We start from the raw sequence: 23,395 nt of genomic DNA, 5'->3' as shown, positions 1-23,395 counted from the left end.
CAAGAAAACGATAATATCGTCCTGAAAATATTTTAAAATTTATAATTTTAAACGATATTATCGTCCTGGATGAAATTTTTTTGGGCGATAATATCGTTTTTTAGACGATAGTATCGTCTAAAAAACGATACTATCGTTCAAAAAACGATACTATCGTCCAAAAAACGATACTATCGTCCAAAAAACGATACTATCGTTTTTTAGACGATACTATCGTCTAAAAAACGATAATATCGTTCCTGACGATATTGACCGTGTAGTTATGTCGCCTCATCTGTTAAAGGAAATCATAGGCTGGCTTTGTAAAAAATATAAATTTTATTTAAATTTTACTTTAAATGCATTCATCAACATCATGTCATCGTTGGGTGTCGATTTAAATCGAGTATTTGATATAAGTTTGACTTTCTATTCAAAAATTAAACATTAGAAGTAAGTAATAAGCATTACACTGCACTAGTAACATACGATTTTTTTGGCAAAGAACACATTAAGACTAATTTGAGTATGAAAAAAAAAAGGTCTACAAAATCACTACATGTCTGGATGATCCGGTAGTAGTTCACAGGGACGTAGGAATTCTTGGTCCAGCTCGTGCAGCCACTTATTGGACACTAAAATCGAAAATTGGTTTTATTTAAAATGATCGTCAACAAAACCACAGATAAGAAACGCACCCCATTTGCTACCAGTTAGTACCGGACATGCCGCATGCCGTGTCAAATAATCTCCCTCGCCAGATGCGTGTAAATTGTACCAAAACGCCGCCGTGCCTTTCTTCGGCCAGAGGGCTAAATTCAATGCTGGAAAAACGGTAGCGCCTCCTTGTGCTACATCGCTCATCTAAAATGATATTCTTTCGTGAAAACGAAATTGAAATGAGAAAATATTCAACTATTACATAAAACAAGACGGTGGCTATTCGATTTCCCGTGCCAAGGCTCTTGAACGCCTGCGTTTCTTCACGTCGAGCGAAATCGAAATGCGGTTCGTAGTGTCCGCCGATGCCGTAATTGACCACTTGCAACTCTTCTGCCGTTTCCGCCGTCAGGCCGGTCATGTCTTCGACTCTTTGGCTAATGTCCGCAACGTATTTATGTTCCTCGTCCTTCAGCCACGCAGATTTGCTGATTCGATAATGGGCCACTTCCAGTTCACCGGTTTTGTGGTTTTGAACGGTGGCACGTTTGAACTAGGTGTGATGAAAAATGGAATCTCAACGGCCGTTTTCGGACGATCAAAGAATATTTTCAAAAATTTACCCGCGGTTTGGCCATCGTTTTAATCAGATCGATCTCGTTATCATGCATGACATCATGGTAAATGACAATGTATGGTTTCAGGTATGCTTCCTCCAGTTTGAGCGGTGCAATTGTCAAAAAAGGTGAATTGTTCGTGACATATTTGCACCTTAACTTCGATAGTTCGGCTGGCGTTAGGCGAATCTCATTACGGCATAACATCTCATACAAACGGCGTTCGGGCGTTGCATAAATGTGAGGATTACTGTACGGTTTGGTTGTATACTGAAACGATGAGTAATGGAAGACAGGAAAAAGTGCAGAATTAGGACCTGACACACAAACGCAAGAAATTGTTGCTCTCACAATATTATCCTCGTCCAAGTCATCGGATCCATCGTCACCCTTTAACTTTTTGTCGGCTTTGGTGACCTCCTCTTCCTTCAGATGTTTTTCGTAGAAAGCTTTATTACCGTTGGCTCGTTCATGATTCGGCAGCAGTTCCAACAATTGATTGGTCATTTTTAAAGCAGATGCGACATTGCCTGTTAACAAAATAATTCGGATCAAAAAATAAATCATTGCAAAATCAATGGAATAAAAATGTTCGGAATTGTTGTTCTTCAGACCATAGACCATTGAACTTTGTGCGACAGCAGCATCAAATAATCATTGAGCATTAGGCATGAAAAATAGAACGTTACCCGCTACTGCTTCATTATTTTGTTCACTTGGTGTCAGATCGTATCCAATGCGCATTTTGGAAAATACCAAATCGAATTTTTGCTTTTGAATCGGTGAGCAGGAATATCAAAAATTGATATTTCACCTGAATAGTTTCGTAGCTTCAATCAATTTTAACGCGTTGACTGAACCCCGTTGCAATTATGTGATTATGTCAGTTGTAACTGGACATGACAAGGTCTTCAGAATTTTTTTTATAAATGTCTGAAGCATTGGTATTGAATATTCGTCCAGCGAAAGCAGATAGTTTCTTCGGTATATGAGGAAGCTAGGATTCCCGAAAGTTTCTACACAAAATTCTAAGTTCATCGGATGAGGAATGTATTACCTCAAAAATTTCATTAAACAGTAGCAATGAAACGAAAATGTAACAAATGGAGCTAACACAATTTTTGAATGGGTCAGAATAGGCACATAATAGGGTATGAGATTTTAGGGTTGGTTGTGGTCAATCTGATCAGTAAATGAATTTCTTTTGCAAAATTAGCAAGAGCTGCTTAGCCACCAGCTGGTGTGCAAGCATATGAGTATAGTTTGTTTACGCATAAGCAAACCCTATGTACCCGGGTGGTATACCTGTCATACCACTGGTGATCCTGCTGGATCCTGGTGGGATCCTGCAGGATCTTGCTCAATTAGGCTGGATCCCATGCGTAGAAAAAAGTGAAGCACAGTTTTCATAGGGTTGAGTGATATCGCCAAATCTTCAGGTGATTGGGAAATAAGCGGTCTCCAATTTTAATGAGTGATAGCTCGTTGGATTCGTCTTTCAATTCTAAGAAACACGTATCTTTCACTTTTTCTTTAAAAAAATTTGTTTTCTGTGAAAAGCGCTCAAAAGTGAAGACATGTCAGACGTTACAAAATTACTCATGTGGAACCGTTCCAGACGCTGTTCCAGCAGTTGGGCCCTCAGAAAGAAGGAAAAAATCTACATTTTGACACCAACTTTTTTTCCAAGACTTCTGTAGGCTTGCAGCCGAAAAGTACTGGGTTCATTTATATGTGCAACGATAGTGGGTGAGGCCAGCTACAACACCCCATACTCAGTTCCGTGGAACATCGAAGCTGCATAGAAGGCGGACTCTCTGAACATTCACTATATTTTTAGTCGTAACTCTCGTGGATCTACTAGCACCAAGCGGTGCGTAAACTCTACCTGTAGGTCTTTCCAAGGCCGATATTCGTACAACATTACAACAATTTAAAATAATTTTTTCTTGAGTTATTGCCGAAAAACTGTTTTCGGTACCTGTACTATATACTCGTGTCATGTTGTGACGTCACAGTTATTTATCTAGACGGATAAATCAGCTGTCTATATGGATAAATGGAAATTCTTGACAAGTGCAACAGTTCTTGTCTCGTTTTAGCTCATATGAGAAAATAGGATATCGATACATGAGAGGCAAGCCTCGATTGTCCGTCTCATGTATCGATAATCTTATATTTTACAATTGTTTTACATTTTACTTCTGGCAAAAAATCCATGGGTGTTGAGGAATTTCGCGCCGCGTCATTCACAATGACCCACAATGTGTCATTTTGTCAATTATTGTGAAATTCCTAGCAACCAATCCATGTGTGAGGAACAATTTTGTTGGGGCTGGAACAGCTCAAAAAATCGCTTCCATTCAGGCGACTGTTTAAATTCGGAAAAATCATAATATTGAAATCACGGACATATGCGAAAACTTTATTACTACTTTCCCTGACTTGTATTTGTAGACGACTCGAAAAGAAGACACTTTGTGGAATATGTGATTTCTTTGTGAGGTGGCGGGACATTTCCACACCGTCAATATCGTCAGAAACGATATTATCGTTTTTTTTGGACGATACTATCGTCTAAAAAACGATACTATCGTCTAAAAAACGATAATATCGTTTTTAGACGATAGTATCGTCCAAAAAAACGATAATATCGTTTTTTGGACGATAGTATAGTCTCACAATCGATATTATCGTTTTTTAGACGATACTATCGTCCAAAAAAACGATATTATCGCCCAAAAAATTTTCATCTGGGACGATAATATCGTCTAAATTGAAAAATTCTAAAATATTGTCTGGACGATAGTATCGTTTTCTTGTCGATATTATCGTTCAAAAAACGATATTATCGTTTTCTGGACGATATTACCGTTCTAGAAAATCTAATGGATATTTTCGTTTTCTGTACGATAATATCGTCCAAAACGACAATATCGTCCAGGACGATACTATCGTTTAAAAAAACGATAATATCGCCCAGGACGATATTATCGTTTAGTTTTGGGTGGTAATATTGTCCAGGACTCAATTTTACTCAGATGTGCAGCAAGAACCGAATTCTCTTCCAAAATATCGAAAAACAATTGTCAGAGGAAATCACCTACACATCAGTGTTTAAATATCGCCCAGGACGATATTATCGTCTAAAATTTTTATTTTAAATAAATTAAAAACGATATTATCGTCCTGGACGATATTATCATCTCAAATTTAAAAAAATAAATTAATTAAAAACGATATTATCGTCCCAAAAATTATCGCCCAGGACGATAATATCGTCCAAAATAACGATAAATTTGTTCAGAAAAAGAAAATAACGATAATATCGTCCAGCGGATATTTTCATCCAGGACGATATTATCGTCAAAAAAACGATATTATCGTTTTTTGAACGATAATATCGTTTTTTAGACGATAGTATCTTCAAAAAAACGATAGTATCTCCAAAAAACGATATTATCGTTTTTTTAAACGATAATATCGTCAAGAAAACGATAATATCGTCCTGAAAATATTTTAAAATTTATAATTTTAGACGATATTATCGTCCTGGATGAAATTTTTTTGGACGATAATATCGTTTTTTAGACGATAGTATCGTCTAAAAAACGATACTATCGTTTTTTGGACGATACTATCGTCTAAAAAACGATACTATCGTCTAAAAAACGATACTATCGTCTAAAAAACGATACTATCGTCCAAAAAACGATACTATCGTTTTTTAGACGATACTATTGTCTAAAAAACGATAATATCGTTACTGACGATATTGACCGTGTAGTTATGTCGCCTCATCCTTTGTGAACATGTAAGAAGTATCGCGAGCGCAGCGATAGGCGAAATGCTACTTAGTGTTAAAGACCTATTCCAGTTTTTATTCAGCTGTTGTTATGTACGGAATGAACTTTCTACCATAGGGTCAGTGCGGGCCTGTCATGAACATTCTTCTGGTTTATCCGAAATTCATCATCACAGCTTCTCTCCGCAGATCTTTTCACACTTTATAAATATTCATTTCCCAATTCACGCAGCATTTCCCATTAATTGGACGACCGATTCTTTTTATCACTCACGCGACGCTCCAAACGATTCATTATATAGAAAGAAAACGTGAAATGATATCGTCGAAGGGAAAACGGTTCCTCAATTTAAATTTCTTTTATTGTTCACACACAGAGCGAAAAGAAATCGCGAACAGTATTAATTAGGCCGTTCTGACCGTTCATCAGAATAAACCAAGAAATATCATTCGTCCTGTCGTATTCGATTTGTATACGATGCACGGTGAAATGAAAGTTAAACTGATAAAAGGGCCGATGATGAAGGGTGTTGTCGGAGTGAATGCAGAGGAAGGGATGAGGGAGGGTAAAAGTGCGAAAGGCCTAAACCATCAATTTAATAAAACATCAAAAAGGATGAAATCTTCTTTGGTTGGTTGTTGTTCAATCATGCGATTAAATATTTAGGCATTCTGGGTACAGCTAACCGAACCATTTCACTGTATTTATGCGAGTGAAGTGAATAAATTTCGTGTTCTATTTACCTTGTTTATATACCGAAAATGCTAAATATTCGAGAATATCTGCCTTTGAGGTGCTGGTTGTGTGATTCGTATCGCTAGTTAATCGATCCATTGCTTCACGCATCCATAAAGCTGTGTGATAATAGTCCTTGTTTAAATATGATTGCCGACCCATTTCAAAGCAATCATTAGCAGTCATTTCGGTACTGTAACGTGTAGACGAGACAATTTTTTGAATTTATTCGTTTAATATTGACGAAATACGGCGGGGAGTACAATATCGATTTGATTAAAACAAAATTTGATTTGATGGAACGTTTACCTGTACTGAACTCCGTTCAACTCGCCTCTGGCTATGCTCGAAGTGTCCAGATTGTAGGTGTCTTGTAATCTCATCAAAGCTACTGCTGCGCCATTTAAGTCTTCGTCGGATGGAAATTTTAGGAATTGCTTGTAAACGGTTATGTTGCCCAGATATTCTGTTGGGATGTCGAATACATTTGATCCTGTTCGATTTTGCAATTATGAAAAAAAAAATTGTCTATACCCGATCCAACGTCATATGTCATGACAGCTTCGATCGATTTCCAGTCACTGGTAAGTCTTTTGGTAAGTAGATATGCATTGATCGGATTTGAGAGGTATCCACTCACATCCGATTCAGCTTCTTTATGCTCCTTCAGGTAATCTACGGCTCGTCTATATTGTATCAGCGAAACGAAAAAATTATGTCAATAGATTCGAGATGTCAACTACTGTTCCCGGTCGACTTGGCAACGAAATCAATCTACAGCTTAACATGGCGAGATTTTCGAAGAACAGAAGAGTCACCTTCGAAATTATCATTCTTGAAGAAACTTTTGGTCTCTTCAAACCCTTCCATGCAAACCGCAGATTAAAAACGTCACGCCGTTCACGAGCCGGTACATTCGATTCTGATGCACAGCAACGAAATTTACCTTTTCAAAAAATTTAATTTTTGTTCTTGGGTGGCTATGTACGCTTCTAAGTTACTTATTAAATACGCCTCAGTCTCTAATAATTCTTCCATTTCGGCTAATGCTGTGAATACTTCACCGCTGGTTTGCCGCGGAATCATCAATCCCACACACACCAGACACAGTGACAGTATATAAGTCTTCAGCGGATTCATGGTCGGATGTGATTTTTGGTGAAATACCGAACTGTAAGTAGAAAGGTAGTTATACAATTGTGGATTAAATGGCGCTATCATAAATGCTTAATGCTTATGAGTGATATCGCCAAATATTCAGGTGATTGGGGAACAAGCGGTCTCCGATTTTAATGAGTGATAGCTCGTTGGATTTGTCTTTCAATTCTAGGAAACACGTATCTTTCACTTTTTCTATAAAAAAAATCATGGGCGTGCGTTAGCATAGCGCCCGTGACGCAAGTCCTATTACTAGAAAAAATTTCAAAAAATTTTTTTTGTCGTAGACTGCAGAACCATACATACAGCAAATATTGAAGTTCCACAATTCAAATACAAATGACTCCAAATTACCATTAAAAAAAACTAGGCGTCCGTACGAGTTCAACGAGCTATCACACGTTCTTGCAGCTTAAAATTTGGCCACGCAAAAAATCTTCCAAGAAGCCCCATTTCCATACATTTTGGTCAATTTCAGTACTTTAAACGAAATGAAAAAATCCTACGTTACTTTGTTCGTCCGTCCGTCCGTCCGTCCGTGTTTCCTATCTTCTAAAGTCTTCTTTAGATTTTGTTGAAATTTTGGGAGTAGATTCTAGTCGTCATTCTAAGACATTCCAGAAAAAAAAATTTGGGGGGAACCGGCCTCGTTTCGGAGCTAGGGCTCCTCGAAGTTACCATATAAGCCCCATATAAGAACATCTTTAAGTGTGTGTGTGTGGATGGGTATGGTAGAACAAATTTGTTCGCTTTTGGTAAGCTCTGCTCGCCTCAATTTTTTTCCCTAAATTTAAAGTTTTCAAAATTTTTTAAAATTTTTAAATTTTTTAGATTTTTCAAAATTTTTTAAATTTTTCAAAAATTTTTCAATTTTCAAAATTTTTCAAAATGTTTCAAATTTTTTCAAATTTTTCCAAAAATTTAAAAATTTTTCAAAATTTTTCAAATTTTTCAAAAGTTTTGAAATTTATATAATTTTTCAAAATTTATAAAATTTTTCAAAATTTTAAAAAAATTTCAAATTTTTCAAATTTTTTCAAAATTTTCAAAAAATTTTCAAAATTTTTCAAAATTTTGCTAAATTTTTCAAATTTTTTCCAATATTTTCAAATTTTTTCCAATATTTTCAAATTTTTTCAAAATTTTCAAAAAATTTTCAAAGTTTTCAAAAAATTTTCAAATTTTTTAAATCTTTTCAAAATTTTCAAAATTTTTCAAATTTTTCAATTTTTTTTTAAATTTTTCAAACTTCAAATTTTTTAAAATTTTTAAACTTTTTCTAATTTTTAAATTTTTCAAATTTTTCAAACTACTAATTCTTCCAAAAGAACTGATATCAGTCAAAAACACTCAAAAGAGTAAAAGTGACGCAAGTCCCTGTGCATACTTCCAAAACAACTGATATCGCTGGATGTGACGCATTCTGCGCTTGTACGCAAAAACTGTAACAGCAAAAATTTGACCAAAGAAATTCTAGAAACAAAATTTTACCAAAAAAATTTTGCGTCACAAGTGGCAGATGTTGAGGAAAGTACTTTTAAGAATTTTTTTAAAATAGGCAAGAATACGTCCTAATACGTCCGAATCATCTGCCACTTTGTGATGCAAAATTTTTTTGGTAAAATTTTGTTTCTAGAATTTTTTTGGTCAAATTTTTCCTGTTACAGTTTTTGCGTACAAGCGCAGAATGCGTCACATCCAGCGATATCAGTTGTTTTGGAAGTATGCACAGGGACTTGCGTCACTTTTACTCTTTTGAGTGTTTTTGGCTGATTTGTTTTCTGTGAAAAGCGTTCAAAAGTGAAGACACGTCAGAGGGTACCGAAAACAGTTTTTCGACAATAACTTAAGAAAAAATGATTTTAAATTGTTGTAATATTGTACGAATGTCGGCCTTGGAAAGACCTACAGGTAGAGTATACGCACCGCTTGGTGCGAGTAGATCAAACTCGTTGACGTCAAAATATAAAAATGTACTAAAAAGTCTTAAATTGAGTATATCTATCAGCAAATGTATCACTTAGCTATAAAACTATTTCGGGATTTCATTTTAATACATTATATATATCCTTGTGTCGGTGCTCCAATAATACCAAACTTAAAACCGCCAATTCACTTCGCAACATCACCGTAAAAGCTTTTTTTTAGTATTTAAAAAGTGGATTAAAAAATGAAAAGTAGGTTGCTTTTTAATTAAAATGAAACACACACAGGTTGTTGTATAATATTTGATATTTCATAACATCCAGATGAGTGAGATGGTATCCGATAATACAATGTGTTTCACCTATTGTTGAATCACAATGATGGGGAATTGCAGTTTTGATGCAGGCACGTCATTGTTCTAAACAAACAGTCGCGATAAATATAAATAAGTGTGAGGGGTTCTGCCAGGGCCCAAAATTCCCAAACAGGGACTAAATTAAGGAACATCGCAGGTGGGAATTTTCCCACCTGCGCCCCTCTAATTCCCACCTGCGAATCCAGATCTGCCCACAAGAAAAATTACAATTATCTAACTTGAAATAGTCAAATGAATGTAATTTTATTACAAATTTTGCCTGCGGCGCATTGAACCTAGTTGAAAAAGTGACAATGGCATTGCCGATATCAGTTTTTTTTACATTTTTTATCATCATTTCGATGGAGATATAGATACAGAATCAAAGTATTTCACATTTGTAGCTTTCACTTTCCTAAAAACTAAAAAAAAATGGAAAGAAAATAGGGTTGGCATGTAAAAAGTGAAACTAAAGGAACTAAATTATTCGAAAGGTCTTGGCATAGAACTACTTTCAGTGGAGTGGCGTATGAAACTCCAAAATGGAGTTATTAACAAAAATGTGAATTTTGTTTCTCATTTATTTCTCTCTGGTGTGTTAACGTAAAAATCGGTAGAAATTCTCAAAAAATGTCTGTATGGAGGGTAAACATCCGAGATTTTTTTTAGATTTTTTGGACGCCTATTAAACGATGAAAAAATTCAATAATTTTTTTCCATATGCTAGATAAAATGTGCTACTAGCGTTTTTGGTCACTTGATTTGTCTTCATGGAATGTGCCTACATTATGTAATTTACTCAGATTTTTTTTAAATGGCGGAACACACCCTAATTTAACGAAGAATATTTGAATAAATATTTTTACCTATAACTAGGGGTCCAAAAATTCTGCAAAAATCACAAATGTTACAGACGTTACTTGAGAATTTTTTCAGTTACATCCATTGAGATATATAAATTATAGACAAAACTCACCCTCATACCCAAAAACTCACCAGTATTGTGATTTTTAGGGCTGATATTCTACCAAAAATACCTTTTAGTCCAGTAAACCGATAATTATCTGCAATTTTGTGGAATTTGATTTTTAGGTCATATTGTGGACTCATTTTTCACAGGTAAAAAACACCCCTAACATGACCGAAAAATTAAATTCCAGAAAATTGCAGATTATTATCAGGTATGATCGGCAACTTGACGAGACTTTACATTTTGACATTTTGCATGATTTTTTGGATGAAAGACCCTAGACTTACGGTCAGGGGAATAATTCCCTTTAAATCGTAAAATATATTTACGTCAACGTCAAAAAAATTGTTACTTTGGTGCCCAAGATTTTGTGTTCAGGAGCCCCTTCGAAAAGTTTCCCACCTGCACAGAAATCCTTATTTTAGTCCCTGTTCCCAAATGTTCCCAAAATTGATTCCCAAATAATAAACCCTCTGTCTGCAGCAAAGACAACATGGGCTGTTAAATCAAACATACATAGAGAGCCGCCAGTTTGTTGTCTTGTGTGCGGCTATAATCGCAGCATATCGGAGGCTTATAGACTTTTAGCAATGCAACAGTAGATATAAATAGCTATTTCACCAACATGAGCCTAAATGGACATGTTGCCCGATAGATGTGAAAATTAACAAATTGAGGGGAAGGTGAAACTTCGGAAGCGTTTGTTGTGAAAAACGTCGATCTCGGGAGAAATTAATAAATTTCATTTTCTCGAATGACTTGTTACCACCGCTACGCCCCAAGAACACCCTCGAAATAAAATCTCCAACTTATTTTTCCTCGGTGAACAAATAACTATTTTCCCTTAGAATAAAGTTTTACGTCAATGGAAAATATTTTGTTGAAACTTTAATTCCCCATTGCCCTTACGATATTGTATCAAACTCAGAGGCCTTAAACTTTAACGAAAGTTGAATGAGTAGTAGACAATAGACCTGCTTGTGATAAAAAGATTATCTTAAAATTAATTGCAACATCAAACTTTTGTTTATATTATAGGTAGCAATCTACTCATCGCGAAATATGTCGATATTTTCTCGTTTTTTTTGGATCTTTTTTTTTTAAATAAAAATAGTCTTTTATAGCCCGTACCGGCTAACAACTATAGTGTTCCGTTTGAAAAATGATGGAATTCGAGGCAAGAATTGTGGGTTTAAGTTCGAATATAAGCCAATGTGGGTCAGTCTAACTTCCGCTATATATCTTGTAAAGTGTATGTCATGAAATGGTTATTTCCTGTTTTGGACGATTGATTTTAGGCAATTTCGCGGATTGTAGGCCGAACGAAGTGAGGCTTACAAGCGAAAGTGCCTTAAATCAACCGTCCCAAACAGGTGCACATGTAAGTTTTCATGCAGAGGGCCGGAAACCCGAGAAAATTCGAAAAATTGCCCTCATTTTCGGCCCCGAAGCATGAAATAGTTATTTGGATCACAAGGGACGAAAGTAAAGAAATTCAACCGTGTGCGAGAGTTGCTGCCCGCGCCGAAGGCAAGGGCCGCAATAGCACAGGTTGAATTTCTTTACGTCGTCCCGTGTGATCCACATAACGTTTTATCACGAGAACTACGAAAATTGTAATTGAGGCACATAAACTCGAAGAAATGCGTTATCGTATGATGAATTAATCCAAAATATGGTGACATTTGCGGGGGTCCAGGGGGCGGCAGCCCCCTGGTATAAGAAAATATTAATATTATCAACCATCACAACAATCAGACGTAAAAACAACAACAATATCCTTAGAATTATTCGTCATCTACTTTGTATGCTAACATTAATCAGAGCACTGGCGCACGGTTTGTTCAATATTGATCAAAGTAAACATCTTGACAAGATTTGACTTTCGCATTATGTACATCGACTTTCGCATTATATACATAGACTTTCGCATTATGTATTAACCGATTTCGATACATAACTTGCATTTTTTTACTTTCGCTTCCCGTTTGGGAACCGAAAATTACAATTTTCGTAGTTCGTGTGATGAAAATTTTCATTTTCATGCTTCGGGGCCGAAAATGAGGGCAATTTTTCGAATTTTCTCGGGTTTCCGGCCCTCTGCATGAAAACTCACATGTGCACCTGTTTGGGACGGTTGATTTAAGGCACTTTCGCTTGTAGACCTCACTTCGTTCGGCCTACAATCCGCGAAATTGCCTAAAATCAATCGTCCAAAACAGGTACACAAATGACTATTTGACATTTCTCTCTTTTTGTCGAAAAATGTCGAGAAACGACTCATTATTTATATTTTGTGTGCTTTTTTTGTTTAAGAGCGCTCACCCCTTGGCAATTGTCTATCCTACATTTGTGCGCAAAAATATTCGTTTTTTGATGATTTCTCTGAACCAAAACCAATTTTTCCCTTAAAACTAACACATTTTTGCATGCTTTAATGATTTTACTTTTTCAAAAAAAGATTTTTATTTTCATAAAGCTACTTCTAAATAGCATGTTGTCTTCAAGATCATCTTCAAGTTACGTTACTTTCAGACTTAAGTTTCGTTCATTCGTCCATTTGTATGAGATTATTTTAACGTGGCATTTCTTAACGTGGCTGGCATTTCAAACGGCCTTGCAGATGATCTATTGTTTTGATATAAATTTAGCTTTTCCACTTTTGGGGTGATTCCGCGTGAAAAAAGCGTAATTATCGACTATTATTAATTGAAATCGAATCTGTGAACAGTCCAAATACTTGGATATCGTTAAACTACAAGGTAGATGCAATCACCCCAATGTAGGAAACGAAAGAGATAAGCCATCTAATATTGCGTGAGCATCTTGGTTATATACCCTTATGAATCAAATAGATTTTAACCTGTTACAAAGCAAGCAAGCAAATGACCAGTATTATTGTCGTATCTATTACTAATTATCTGCAGGGTCTATTGCAGATAAAGCGGAGAGATTTAAGCATAATCATTATATACGTCTTAAAGAAAACTATTTATTTACCCCCCTTGCCTTTGAATCATTAGGTTGCATGGGTCCAGAAACAAAGAAATTTATTGACAAGTTGGGATCGTTGATGAAGAGAGCATCAGGGGAGCCACGTTCCAAAGATTATCTGTTGCAGAAAATTTCTATTGCTATACAAAGAGGCAATGCGGCATGTATTCTTGGAACTTTAGGAAGTAATAGAGCGGATGATTTTTATTTATTGTAATATTTGTTGATTGAAAAGATCGTTTTTTTATTGACTGCGCCGTATGTGAGCAGTCTTTTTTTTTCGCTTTGAATAAATAAATTATAGATTAAAAAATTACTTCAAACGATCAAAGTATTTATAATCGGTTGATTTGAAATCTTGTACTTCAATTTTTTTAACGTGCATTTTACTATATAAAGGGCCATATTAACCAGAGGCTGTCATCGCGTGTGCAAATAATGTGTATCCTTGGTATCTGGGATACCGGGAAATTTTTTGGCCGAAAACCGGGATACCGGGAAATCCACCAAAAGAAGACGTAAAAAAAAAATTCGCCGAAGGCGATTTTTTTTAGTGTTATCATGAAGCGGGAAGCCAGGGGGAAATCGAAATTGACGGGAAATTGAAATTTACGGGAAATCGAAATTGATGAAAAATCAGACTGACCGAGTAAACGAACTCACCGGGAAATCGAACTAACCGGGAAGTCCAACTCACCGGGAAATTAAATTCACTTGGAAATCGAAATTGACGGGAAATCGCAATTGATGGGAAATCATACTGACCGAGTTAACGAACTCACCGGGAAATCGAACTCACCGGGAAATCGAACTCACCGGGAAATCGAACTCACCGGGAAATCGAACTCACCGGGAAATCGAACTCACCGGGAAATTGAAATTGAGGGGAAATCATACTAACCGAGAAATCGAACTCACTGGGAAATCGCAATAGACGGGAAATCGAAAAACAAGAAATCGAGAAAAAACGGGAAGTCGATAAAAACGGGAAATCGAAATAGACGAGAAATCAAATTTACGGTGTCGGGGAATCTCGCACACGCGATCATAGTATGCGTCCTTTTACGACATGTAACGAAAAGTCATGACTGTGCGAGATTCACCACTTAGATGTGAATCTCGCACACCATGAATTTGTGTGGTGTGCGAGATTACCCTACCCCAAATTTACTGGGTAATTGAATTAAAAAACGGAAAGTCAAACTCACCGGGAAATTGAAATAGACGGGAAATAGAACTCACTGGGAAATTGGAATAGACGGGAAATCGAAAAAAACGGGAAGTCGATAAAAACGGGCCATCGAAATAGATGAGAAATCCAACTTACCGGGAAACTGGAAATTGAATCGAAATGGCTGAGAAGTCAGAAATAGAATGTTTTAAAATTATAAAATCGCAAAAATTTCTCGCTCGCTCCGCTCGCTAACATTCCCTTTCTTCTCATTTTTCACAGACACTACAGTGAACGACATCTCAAATGTCTCACTGTCAAATTTTTCTGAGAATTTTATTGTGTCATTGCAAATTCACAATGAGATTCTCTGAAAAAAAAGACAGTGAGACATTTGAGATGTCGTTCACTGTAAGACGTGAGAAATATTTCGCTGAGAAGTCCGAAATAGAATTGTACAAAGTAGAAAATTGAAAAATCTCGCTCGCAATCACTTCATATCTTATCAAAAAATACAGATGCTGAACGTCATAGATTTAGGGTTGTAGTCAGAGAATAGAATATTTTCAAAGTACAAATCGCTAAAATTTTTCGCTCGCTCCGCTCACGATCATTAAATAACTTCAGATTTATAATATTTTTCGTTTCATTCTCTCAGCTATTGTATTGCCTGCCAATTAATTCCAGCTGCCTGGGCCCGCGATATCTGGCCCAGGTAGCTGGAATCAATTGGCAGGCACTACAATAGCTGAGAGAACAAACCGAAAAATATTATAAATCTGACATAAATGAAGCAAACATTTGGAATGCGAGACTTTGGCTTTCGACGTTTTATAACATAATTCATGTTTGTCACGACAGTACTTGATCAAACTTAATTGAAAAATAAAATACATATTACATTCACCGGGAAATGAGAAAATTTTTTACCGGGAAATCAGAACTTTTTTATCGGGAAATCTAGCTAAATTTTAAGGATACCGGAAAATTCGGGAAATCTGATTTTGGATACCGGGAAAAAACATTATTTGCACACACGGCTGTCATTACTTTTGCCGTCGTTATCGATAACAGATGAATAGCCGTACGTGACAGGCTAAATTTTAATTTTTAAAAGGTCACTGACGTTTACTGCAAAAGGTCTCGTATGTTTACTGTAAGAGGGTTCGGTTTAGTTTTATATATAAACGAATCGCACTAAGTGCATCCACATATTACGTATAAATGAGGTCGTACGGGGCTAATCGTGTCAATTTGCTACGATGCCCACTGATTCTTCTCTTCTTTTGCTAATATTATTGAGACTGGAACGAATTTTTATTTCCGTCTCAATTTCATATTTTCCGTTTATTTCTTTGCAAAACAAAAGAAATATAAAAAAAAATGTTCCAAAAACGCTGCAGGGGCTATTCTTTCATATATAGTACAACACAATGAATGCATAGAATGATATGATGATGCTAATAAACATAAACAAATCAAGATAATATCTTCATATGTCGACGATGGGATTGTTGATCGACTATGTAATTTTAATGACATTCACATTTTCTATTATCTTTCTGTTGCTACCAAAGAAACAATATAAGTAATAAGCTGTTACCGTAAAGCAGATGGTTAGTTGCATATTGAACTTTAAATAATAAATAAATCTTACTCAAACCATCACGACACAAACGGGAAATATTGGATGAAAAACGAGGAATCTTTTCTATTTCTCATTTTGCGAAAGATTTTGTTTTCATTTCGAAGGTGTTGTCCCACTTTTTCCCGACAACTCAACGTTTTTCACAACATAGGCTCCCAAAGTTTCCACTAAGGTGAGATAATGACTATTTTCTCGATATAGACGTCCTTCCATAGGTGGCGGGACATTTCCACACCGTCAATATCGTCAGGAACGATATTATCGTTTTTTTGGACGATACTATCGTCTAAAAAACGATAATATCGTTTTTAGACGATAGTATCGTCCAAAAAAACGATAATATCGTTTTTTGGAAGATAGTATCGTCTCAAAATCGATATTATCGATACCAAAAAAAACGTTGCCCAGGACGATAATATCGTCCAAAATAACGATAAATTTGTTCAGAAAAAGAAAATAACGATAATATCGTCCAGCGAATATTTTCATCCAGGACGTTATTATCGTCAAAAAAAACGATATTATCGTTTTTTGAACAATAATATCGTTTTTTAGACGATAGTATCATCAAAAAAACGATAGTATCGTCCAAAAAAACGATATTATCGTTTAAAAACGATATTATCGTTTTTTTAAACGATAATATCGTCAAGAAAACGATAATATCGTCCTGAAAATATTTTAAAATTTATAATTTTAGACGATATTATCGTTCTGGATGAAATTTTTTTGGACGATAATATCGTTTTTTAGACGATAGTATCGTCTAAAAAACGATACTATCGTTTTTTAGACGATACTATCGTCTAAAAAACGATAATATCGTTCCTGACGATATTGACCGTGTAGTTATGTCGCCTCATCCTTCCATAAGATGAGGCAGTAAAAACGATGGACTCTCAGGTTTCAAAAATAATCGAACCGCTCATTCCACAACAATACACAGAGATGTCCATTGGGCAATATGGGATAGAGTTTCGGCTTTTGTTCTCTCCCATTGAAACCCAACCGATCGATTAGAGCAATCATATTCTTTCTACGTCGCTAGTGTTCTCCCAAACAAAAATTGAAAATGCAACGGTGCTGTGATTTACACTAACAGAAACTCACTTTGTGAAAATGAATCAAGTGCCTCCAGAGATGGGAAATTACCGGTAATTTATTTATTGTCGGTAATATTACGTAATATTACGGTAATATTACGTAACATTGGGTACTATTACCGAAATCTTAAATTACCAATATTACCGATGTTTCGGTAATATTACGTAATTTACCAATACAAAATTGTAACAATTCGATATTTTACTATCAGACTCATGCGAAAGTTGAATATTATTCAGCAATATGTCCTTTGCGAAAATTATCCTTTATACGGTGGACTATTTTCTGTTCATTTTTCGTGAATTTTACGTGAAACTTAACTTTCGCATGTGTCACACGGTAAACCAGTACCTTCGATACTGCTATATAATTGATTGCTTATGAAACAACTTTGTGATACTCGGAAACTCACTCGTGTGTTTTTGAGCAACTTGTTTGATAACCAAACTCGTATTCGGCTAGTTGAAGAAGGGGTACACGAGTCGAAAGACTTGGAAGCACTTGTGTTACGTTATCACGCTAGATTGTATGTCGCTACCACAATATTCAACGATGGCAGTGCCGGAAACTCGGTCTTTTAGGCAACGAAATTTGAAATGAAATTTCATTTGCTAACAAATTTCAGTTTTCGATCTAAGCCCGTGTTCTTATGAAGTAACAGAAGACCGAGTTGCCGACGGCGTCATTCAATGACAACTCTGAGAGAAATCGTAAAAATCCACGCTCTTTTAATTATCAATTTCGGTTGAAGCTCATTCAAATGTGTATACTACTCGACTGTTTTTGAACAAGTTGTTTAACTAGGCTGAACTAGGCCTAACTAAAACAAAATTTTACGATAAAATACACTTGAATTTGCTAAAAACGAGTAATTTTTGTTGAAAATGATTAAAATTTACAATATGTTGACTGATTTTTGGTAATATTACGTAACTTACGTAATATTACCGAGGCTTTAAATTACCAATATTACCGAGCTTCGGGTAATATTACGTAATTTTACGTAATATTACCGGGTAATATTACACGGTAATATTACGGGCCCATCTCTGGTTCTGAGTCGAGTGTTCTACCATTTAAAATGTTCTCCTGAAACGCTACTCGTATAAAGATGAAGATAAAGAATTTAATCCGACATTTTCCTCGGTGTGTTCATGCAAACGTTGTTGTTGAGTCGCCTCCCATTAATATGATATTTAATATTGGCTACCAAATGCTTTAGACTGAAGAATAACTGAATGTCATGCGGTGATCTTTTATGCAACGGAGAAGAGTTATGTTTCTATTGTTCGAAATGTAGGAATAATTATCAATTCAAATTAACTAGCAAATCAAATGATAGGGAAATGTAAACAGTGGTAAACTATTTAGGTTTCTAATTAGACAACACTGCAGATAGGTGAAAATGTAGGGTGTAGAATTTCGGATCTATTTGGTAAGCATTCTAAGAGAGTGTATGAGCTTCGTTTCGTCTATTAATATTGCTGAAATATTAGAAATGGAATGATATAAAAATCGTTAGGAACATTTGTTAGGAAGGTAATTGAGACCGTAATGATGGGTTAATGTTAATATCTTAGGGAAGGATGGGTTGCTAAAATCCAAGGTGGATTCATATATCGTTGTATCAGTTTGAACAGACTCTTAATATGTTTCTCATTTGTGACAGTTGGAATCAAAAGTCGGTCTCTACCATCTGTCAATGTGGCTTTTAAAATGTCAAACAATTTTTTTTGGTGAAATGGACACAAAATTGTTTATTTTTCCTCAGTGGAATAGAATTAAGAAAAAGCTACCGATTTTGTGAATATTTCACATAAAAAATCTTGTTTGACGTTTTAAACGTCACTTTGACAGATGGAATAGACTGTTATGATCAGAGCGAGAAAACCGAAGACTAGTTATTATAACTTGCCTTGGGGTACTTGTCAACGTATTTGCTTCTCTTTCAACGTGGTACGTTGAGAGCGAGAGGACAGAAGACCAGTTTATTTTAACTTGCCTTGGGGTACTTGTCAAAATATCTTCTTCTCTTTCATCATAAGTCACTCTATAGACCGACTTTTGATCCCAACTGTCACATTTCAAGATGACATGTAAAATATTGTAATGCAGCACGTAACAAATATTGGTCCGATTGAAAAACTAATTACTGTTCCGGAGTCCTGAGGTCATTTGCTATGACAATTTTTTTTTTAGAAAAAGTGAAAGATACGTGTTTCCTAGAATTGAAAGACGAATCCAACTCATTAAAATCGGAGACCGCTTGTTCCCAAAGTTAAAAAAATCACCTGAAGATTTGGCGATATCACTCTTAAGATGTTTTTGATGTCTGTACGACTTACTCGTAAATACAAAAACCCTGAAAAAGACGCTCACAAAGATACAATTTACAATATACAATTATAATTGGCTATTTAGTGCTCGCGTAGCAATAATAGCAATATCTGGTAGTAGTATTGAGATCGTTTTGGTACTAAATATCCAGTATCTTGTAATAGTACATTACTGTCTTATGACCAGAAAATGCGAAAAATCGATTTTGAGCAAGACAGTAATGAGGCATCTTCTGGCCGCAAGACTCAGTTTAGCTGTAGAGACATCTTAAACCATCTAAAACTCCAACAAAATTTGAGTTTTTTTGTATATTTGGCCGATTGATACATAAATGGTTAAATTTTGTGAAAACCATATAAGGCCGAGAAGTACTTCACTTTAGCTCTCCAATGAACCCATGGTCATGCGCTTCTATCGGTCACAAAATCCATACGCAAAACGTAACTTTTCTACATTTTGGGACCTACAAGCAGCTACAATTACACAAAAAAAAATTTAGAGTGACGACCTCTCCAGGCATTCATCGAAAAATTGTGTCCGATTTTTGAAGGTCGATTTTCAAGTGAATTGATCCGCGGCGGAATTTAATGTGATGAGAGATTCCGAATTTTTTTCAATCTCATCATCCGATTCTATATCACTTGGAAGAATACACATCAAGTATGAACTATACTCCTACGTGCGACACATTTTCGGATTAGTTCTTTCATTTCTTTCACCGAGTTCTGTAACTTTACATAGTTACAATACAAGTCTAAATTCTTGAAACTAAAAAACGAAAAATCTTATTAAATCATTGGGTACATACGCAAAGTACATGTGCCGTTTATGTTGTACAGTACAACGAGAAAGATGAGTGCTCTGCTCGCAATATAATTTCAGTTTTTAATGTGTTTACATACCAACACACAGATGAAAGTTCCTGTGTTCTGAACAATTGATATGAGTATGCTACTTGCTACTAATTTGCCGGCACTAAATAAATTTGATGAACGTTCTGGAAACTATACAATAAGCGAGCGAAATAAAAAGCAACAGATTCTGTACACCAAATCTTTTATTGGATAGGAACGGTTGATAAATCACTTTCTTATCTCACAAATTTCATTGAAAAAAGAGATCCGAAAAACATTTTAAATTTATTCCTAACATTTTTTTGTCTATATTAAAGTTCAACGCTAAATGATTGAGTTGGTTGTACGACGTTTCGTATAAATTGCTGAATGAACTTTATGATTTTATGACAAATTTTTTTTTTAATCTTGTTAGTCCATTATGTTTTAGACTTGAGTTTTCCAGAAAAATTAACCAAAATAGGTTGATCGGGATATTGTCATTTAATGTTCAGATTTATGAATTAGAATTAATTAGAAAACAAAAATTATTATCAACTTACCAGAACGACACACACATCAACGAATTTGTACACTTTAATCACAGCCGCTTCTTAATTTAGACTGTGTTTAATTTACATCAACAACATTCACTAAAACCGCATATTATTGTTCAACATATGATTCGAGTCTCCCGCTTCACATTCAACAAAATCACCATATATTAGACACTTGTCTCTGTCGTTTCGATCCAACAATGTTTTGTGATTTACACTGATTAGGCAATTTTGTTGTTTGATTGTTTATGAACGTAAATATTTAGGAAATGTCAAACACTTTTAGTACAACCATTGTACAAAAAAAATCAAATTCATCCTATCGGTAAATTGTTTTGGAGGAGACTGATGACGCTAAGCAAAACGGTAACAACCCTACGCAAACTCCGTATGAGCATACATTACGTTGTACTGATGTCCGCTTCACACTCAATGAATATTATGAATGGCCGTTTTTTGTCTCGCTCATTGAGAACGTTAATGGTCGTAGCTTTCGATAAAATCTTCTTTTCGGAGACGCAAACCAAAGCTTTGTGCTTTTTAGAACATTTAGCGAATATTCACGCCGTTGTTGGTCGATAGTATGTTTATGAACTGCTGTAGAAGTATAATTGTTTCAGATAATTGTTTAAAATATAGTTTCAAAAGAAGAGAGGATTTATTTTGGGAAAGATGTTTCGTCTCAGCAACGTCAAGCGTAACGTCAAACACGGATTGAATCATTTCAATCAATCATTTCCGAAATATACAAACTACCGGCTGTCTCCATTTTTTGATTATTATGTAGTATATTAGAGCCTGCCATCGTGAAAACTTTTTCACGAATTTTCACAAATTTTCTCGTTTGCCGTGAATCTCAAAAATCACAAAAATAGAGGAAATTCGAGAATAAAGCTCGGAACAGATCAGGTCAACCTGAAACGTGACCTAAAATACCTGATTTTACCTGAAAAAAAAAACGACCAGACTTGACCTGACCTGCGTTGACCTGAAACTGTTCTTGACATTACCTGAAAAAACCTGACCTGTTTTATGACCTTTCCTGGCAGAATAAAATTGAACACTTTTTCACATTTGGATAGCGCAAAACTTACTTAAACTGATTTGTATTATGTCTTATATGGTTCTCAAACAAGAATGCATTGATTCAGTTGCATTATTGTAACAAAACTCTTTGCTTTTTGAAAAGTGTTATCAAGTCAGGTCAAACATGAATGAGATCTATCCAGGTCAGGTCAGGTCAACTATAAATTCAACCAGGTCAGGTTTTTTAAATTACCTGAACCTGATTTGACATGAACCTGACCCTGTTCCGAGCCTTTTATTCGAGAAAATTCGCGAAAACTTTTTCATGATAACTAACTAGCCCTAAAAGTCGAAGTTGATGGATCGAATTTGCAAACCTGACCTGAAAATTCATACCCAGTCCCATTCGTACATTTTGATGTCACTACACAGACATGTGGGGTATCATTGGAGAGGTGAACGAACATGCATGCCGTAGAGATAGCTTTCATTAAGTTTAGATGGTTTACGGAAGCATCGGCATCCCTTCTAAGTTCACGATAGCGTGAAATTTCGTGAATGTGGCTGGGTGTGGAGAATTTACTAGTTGGTAAATTCGATCCACCCTACAACATTAATTCAGACATAGAAGACATGTTCAATAATCTACTATTATATGTACGTGCAGACTGGACTTTGGCTAAAATGAAGTATAGGTGAACAGGGGGGATCGGCGATTTTTTGACTGTGAATGGTAGAGAAATGTCCCCTGACACCATTTCAGGCGAAATTAAGGCGCGGAAAGCAATTTTAATTTTTTCATTTTCCTTGTACAAACAATATTTTTCTTTGACTCAAATTAATTTTCCTTATACAAAGTGACAAAATTAAAATTGCTTTCCGCGCCCTAATTTCGCCTGAAATGGTGTCAGGGGACATTTCTCTACCATTCACAGTCAAAAAATCGCCGATTCCCCCTGTTCACCTATACTGCATTTTTGCCCTCGCATCAGTTCAACGAATCGAATGAGCTATAACTCAATAAAATCCGTGACCCTTTGTCCCAAAGTTGTTCGAAGATTTGGCGAAATCACTCTTAAGAGTATAGTGCACATTCTTGAAACTGCAACTGATTCATTTGAGAAATTGAAGTAGCCCTTTTTCGAGGAATAATAATAACTGACCCCTTTTCGTGCACTATGTGCGTGTGATGCTGGTTTTTAAATGTTTCATTTTACAACTTTTGTGATAATATTGTCAGTGAAACAACACGACGGATTCGACATCGACATTTGATATTAAATTTTGCTGGTTTGTTGGCGGCAAAGGGTCACGGATTTTATTGAGTTATAGCTCATTCGATTCGTTGAACTGATGCGAGTAAAACGTAGTACTACGTTTGGTGAAATTTATTTTGTTGTCGACGATCGAGGTCCTTAGAGGAGCACAAAACGCTTAACAAAACCATTCTGAAAAGTATTACGAACAATTCGAAAATGAAACCATTAAATTGTATCAGTAATAAAAGTGGTTTTAACTC

At 35.6% G+C, this 23,395-nt stretch overlaps 1 protein-coding gene across 3 annotated transcripts; it reads right to left on the bottom strand.

Moving 5' to 3' along the window:
- Window positions 1–295: 295 nt before the first annotated feature.
- LOC119067736 (prolyl 4-hydroxylase subunit alpha-1-like) lies at window positions 296–21,222 on the bottom strand. Of its 3 annotated transcripts, none has more exons than XM_037170853.1 (10): window positions 20,857–21,222; window positions 6,744–6,968; window positions 6,332–6,483; window positions 6,107–6,263; window positions 5,806–5,990; window positions 1,608–1,786; window positions 1,263–1,526; window positions 902–1,192; window positions 678–843; window positions 296–614 (listed from the first exon to the last, which is right to left on the bottom strand). In XM_037170853.1, the coding sequence occupies exons 1-10, from the start codon at window positions 20,871–20,873 to the stop codon at window positions 535–537; spliced, it is 1,716 nt and encodes a 571-aa protein (XP_037026748.1). In that variant the 5' UTR covers window positions 20,874–21,222; the 3' UTR covers window positions 296–534. The 3 variants fall into 3 exon arrangements, with proteins under 3 accessions (XP_037026748.1, XP_037026749.1, XP_037026750.1); XM_037170854.1 differs by having other exon boundaries at window positions 20,872–21,222; XM_037170855.1 differs by lacking the exon at window positions 20,857–21,222 and adding an exon at window positions 20,363–20,481.
- Between the last annotated feature and the right edge of the window lie 2,173 nt (window positions 21,223–23,395).

Source organism: Bradysia coprophila (genome assembly GCF_014529535.1).
Source record: "Bradysia coprophila strain Holo2 chromosome X unlocalized genomic scaffold, BU_Bcop_v1 contig_128, whole genome shotgun sequence".
In the NCBI taxonomy this organism is placed as follows: Eukaryota; Metazoa; Arthropoda; class Insecta; order Diptera; family Sciaridae; genus Bradysia; species Bradysia coprophila.
This window is presented reverse-complemented; position numbering and strand designations above follow the sequence as displayed.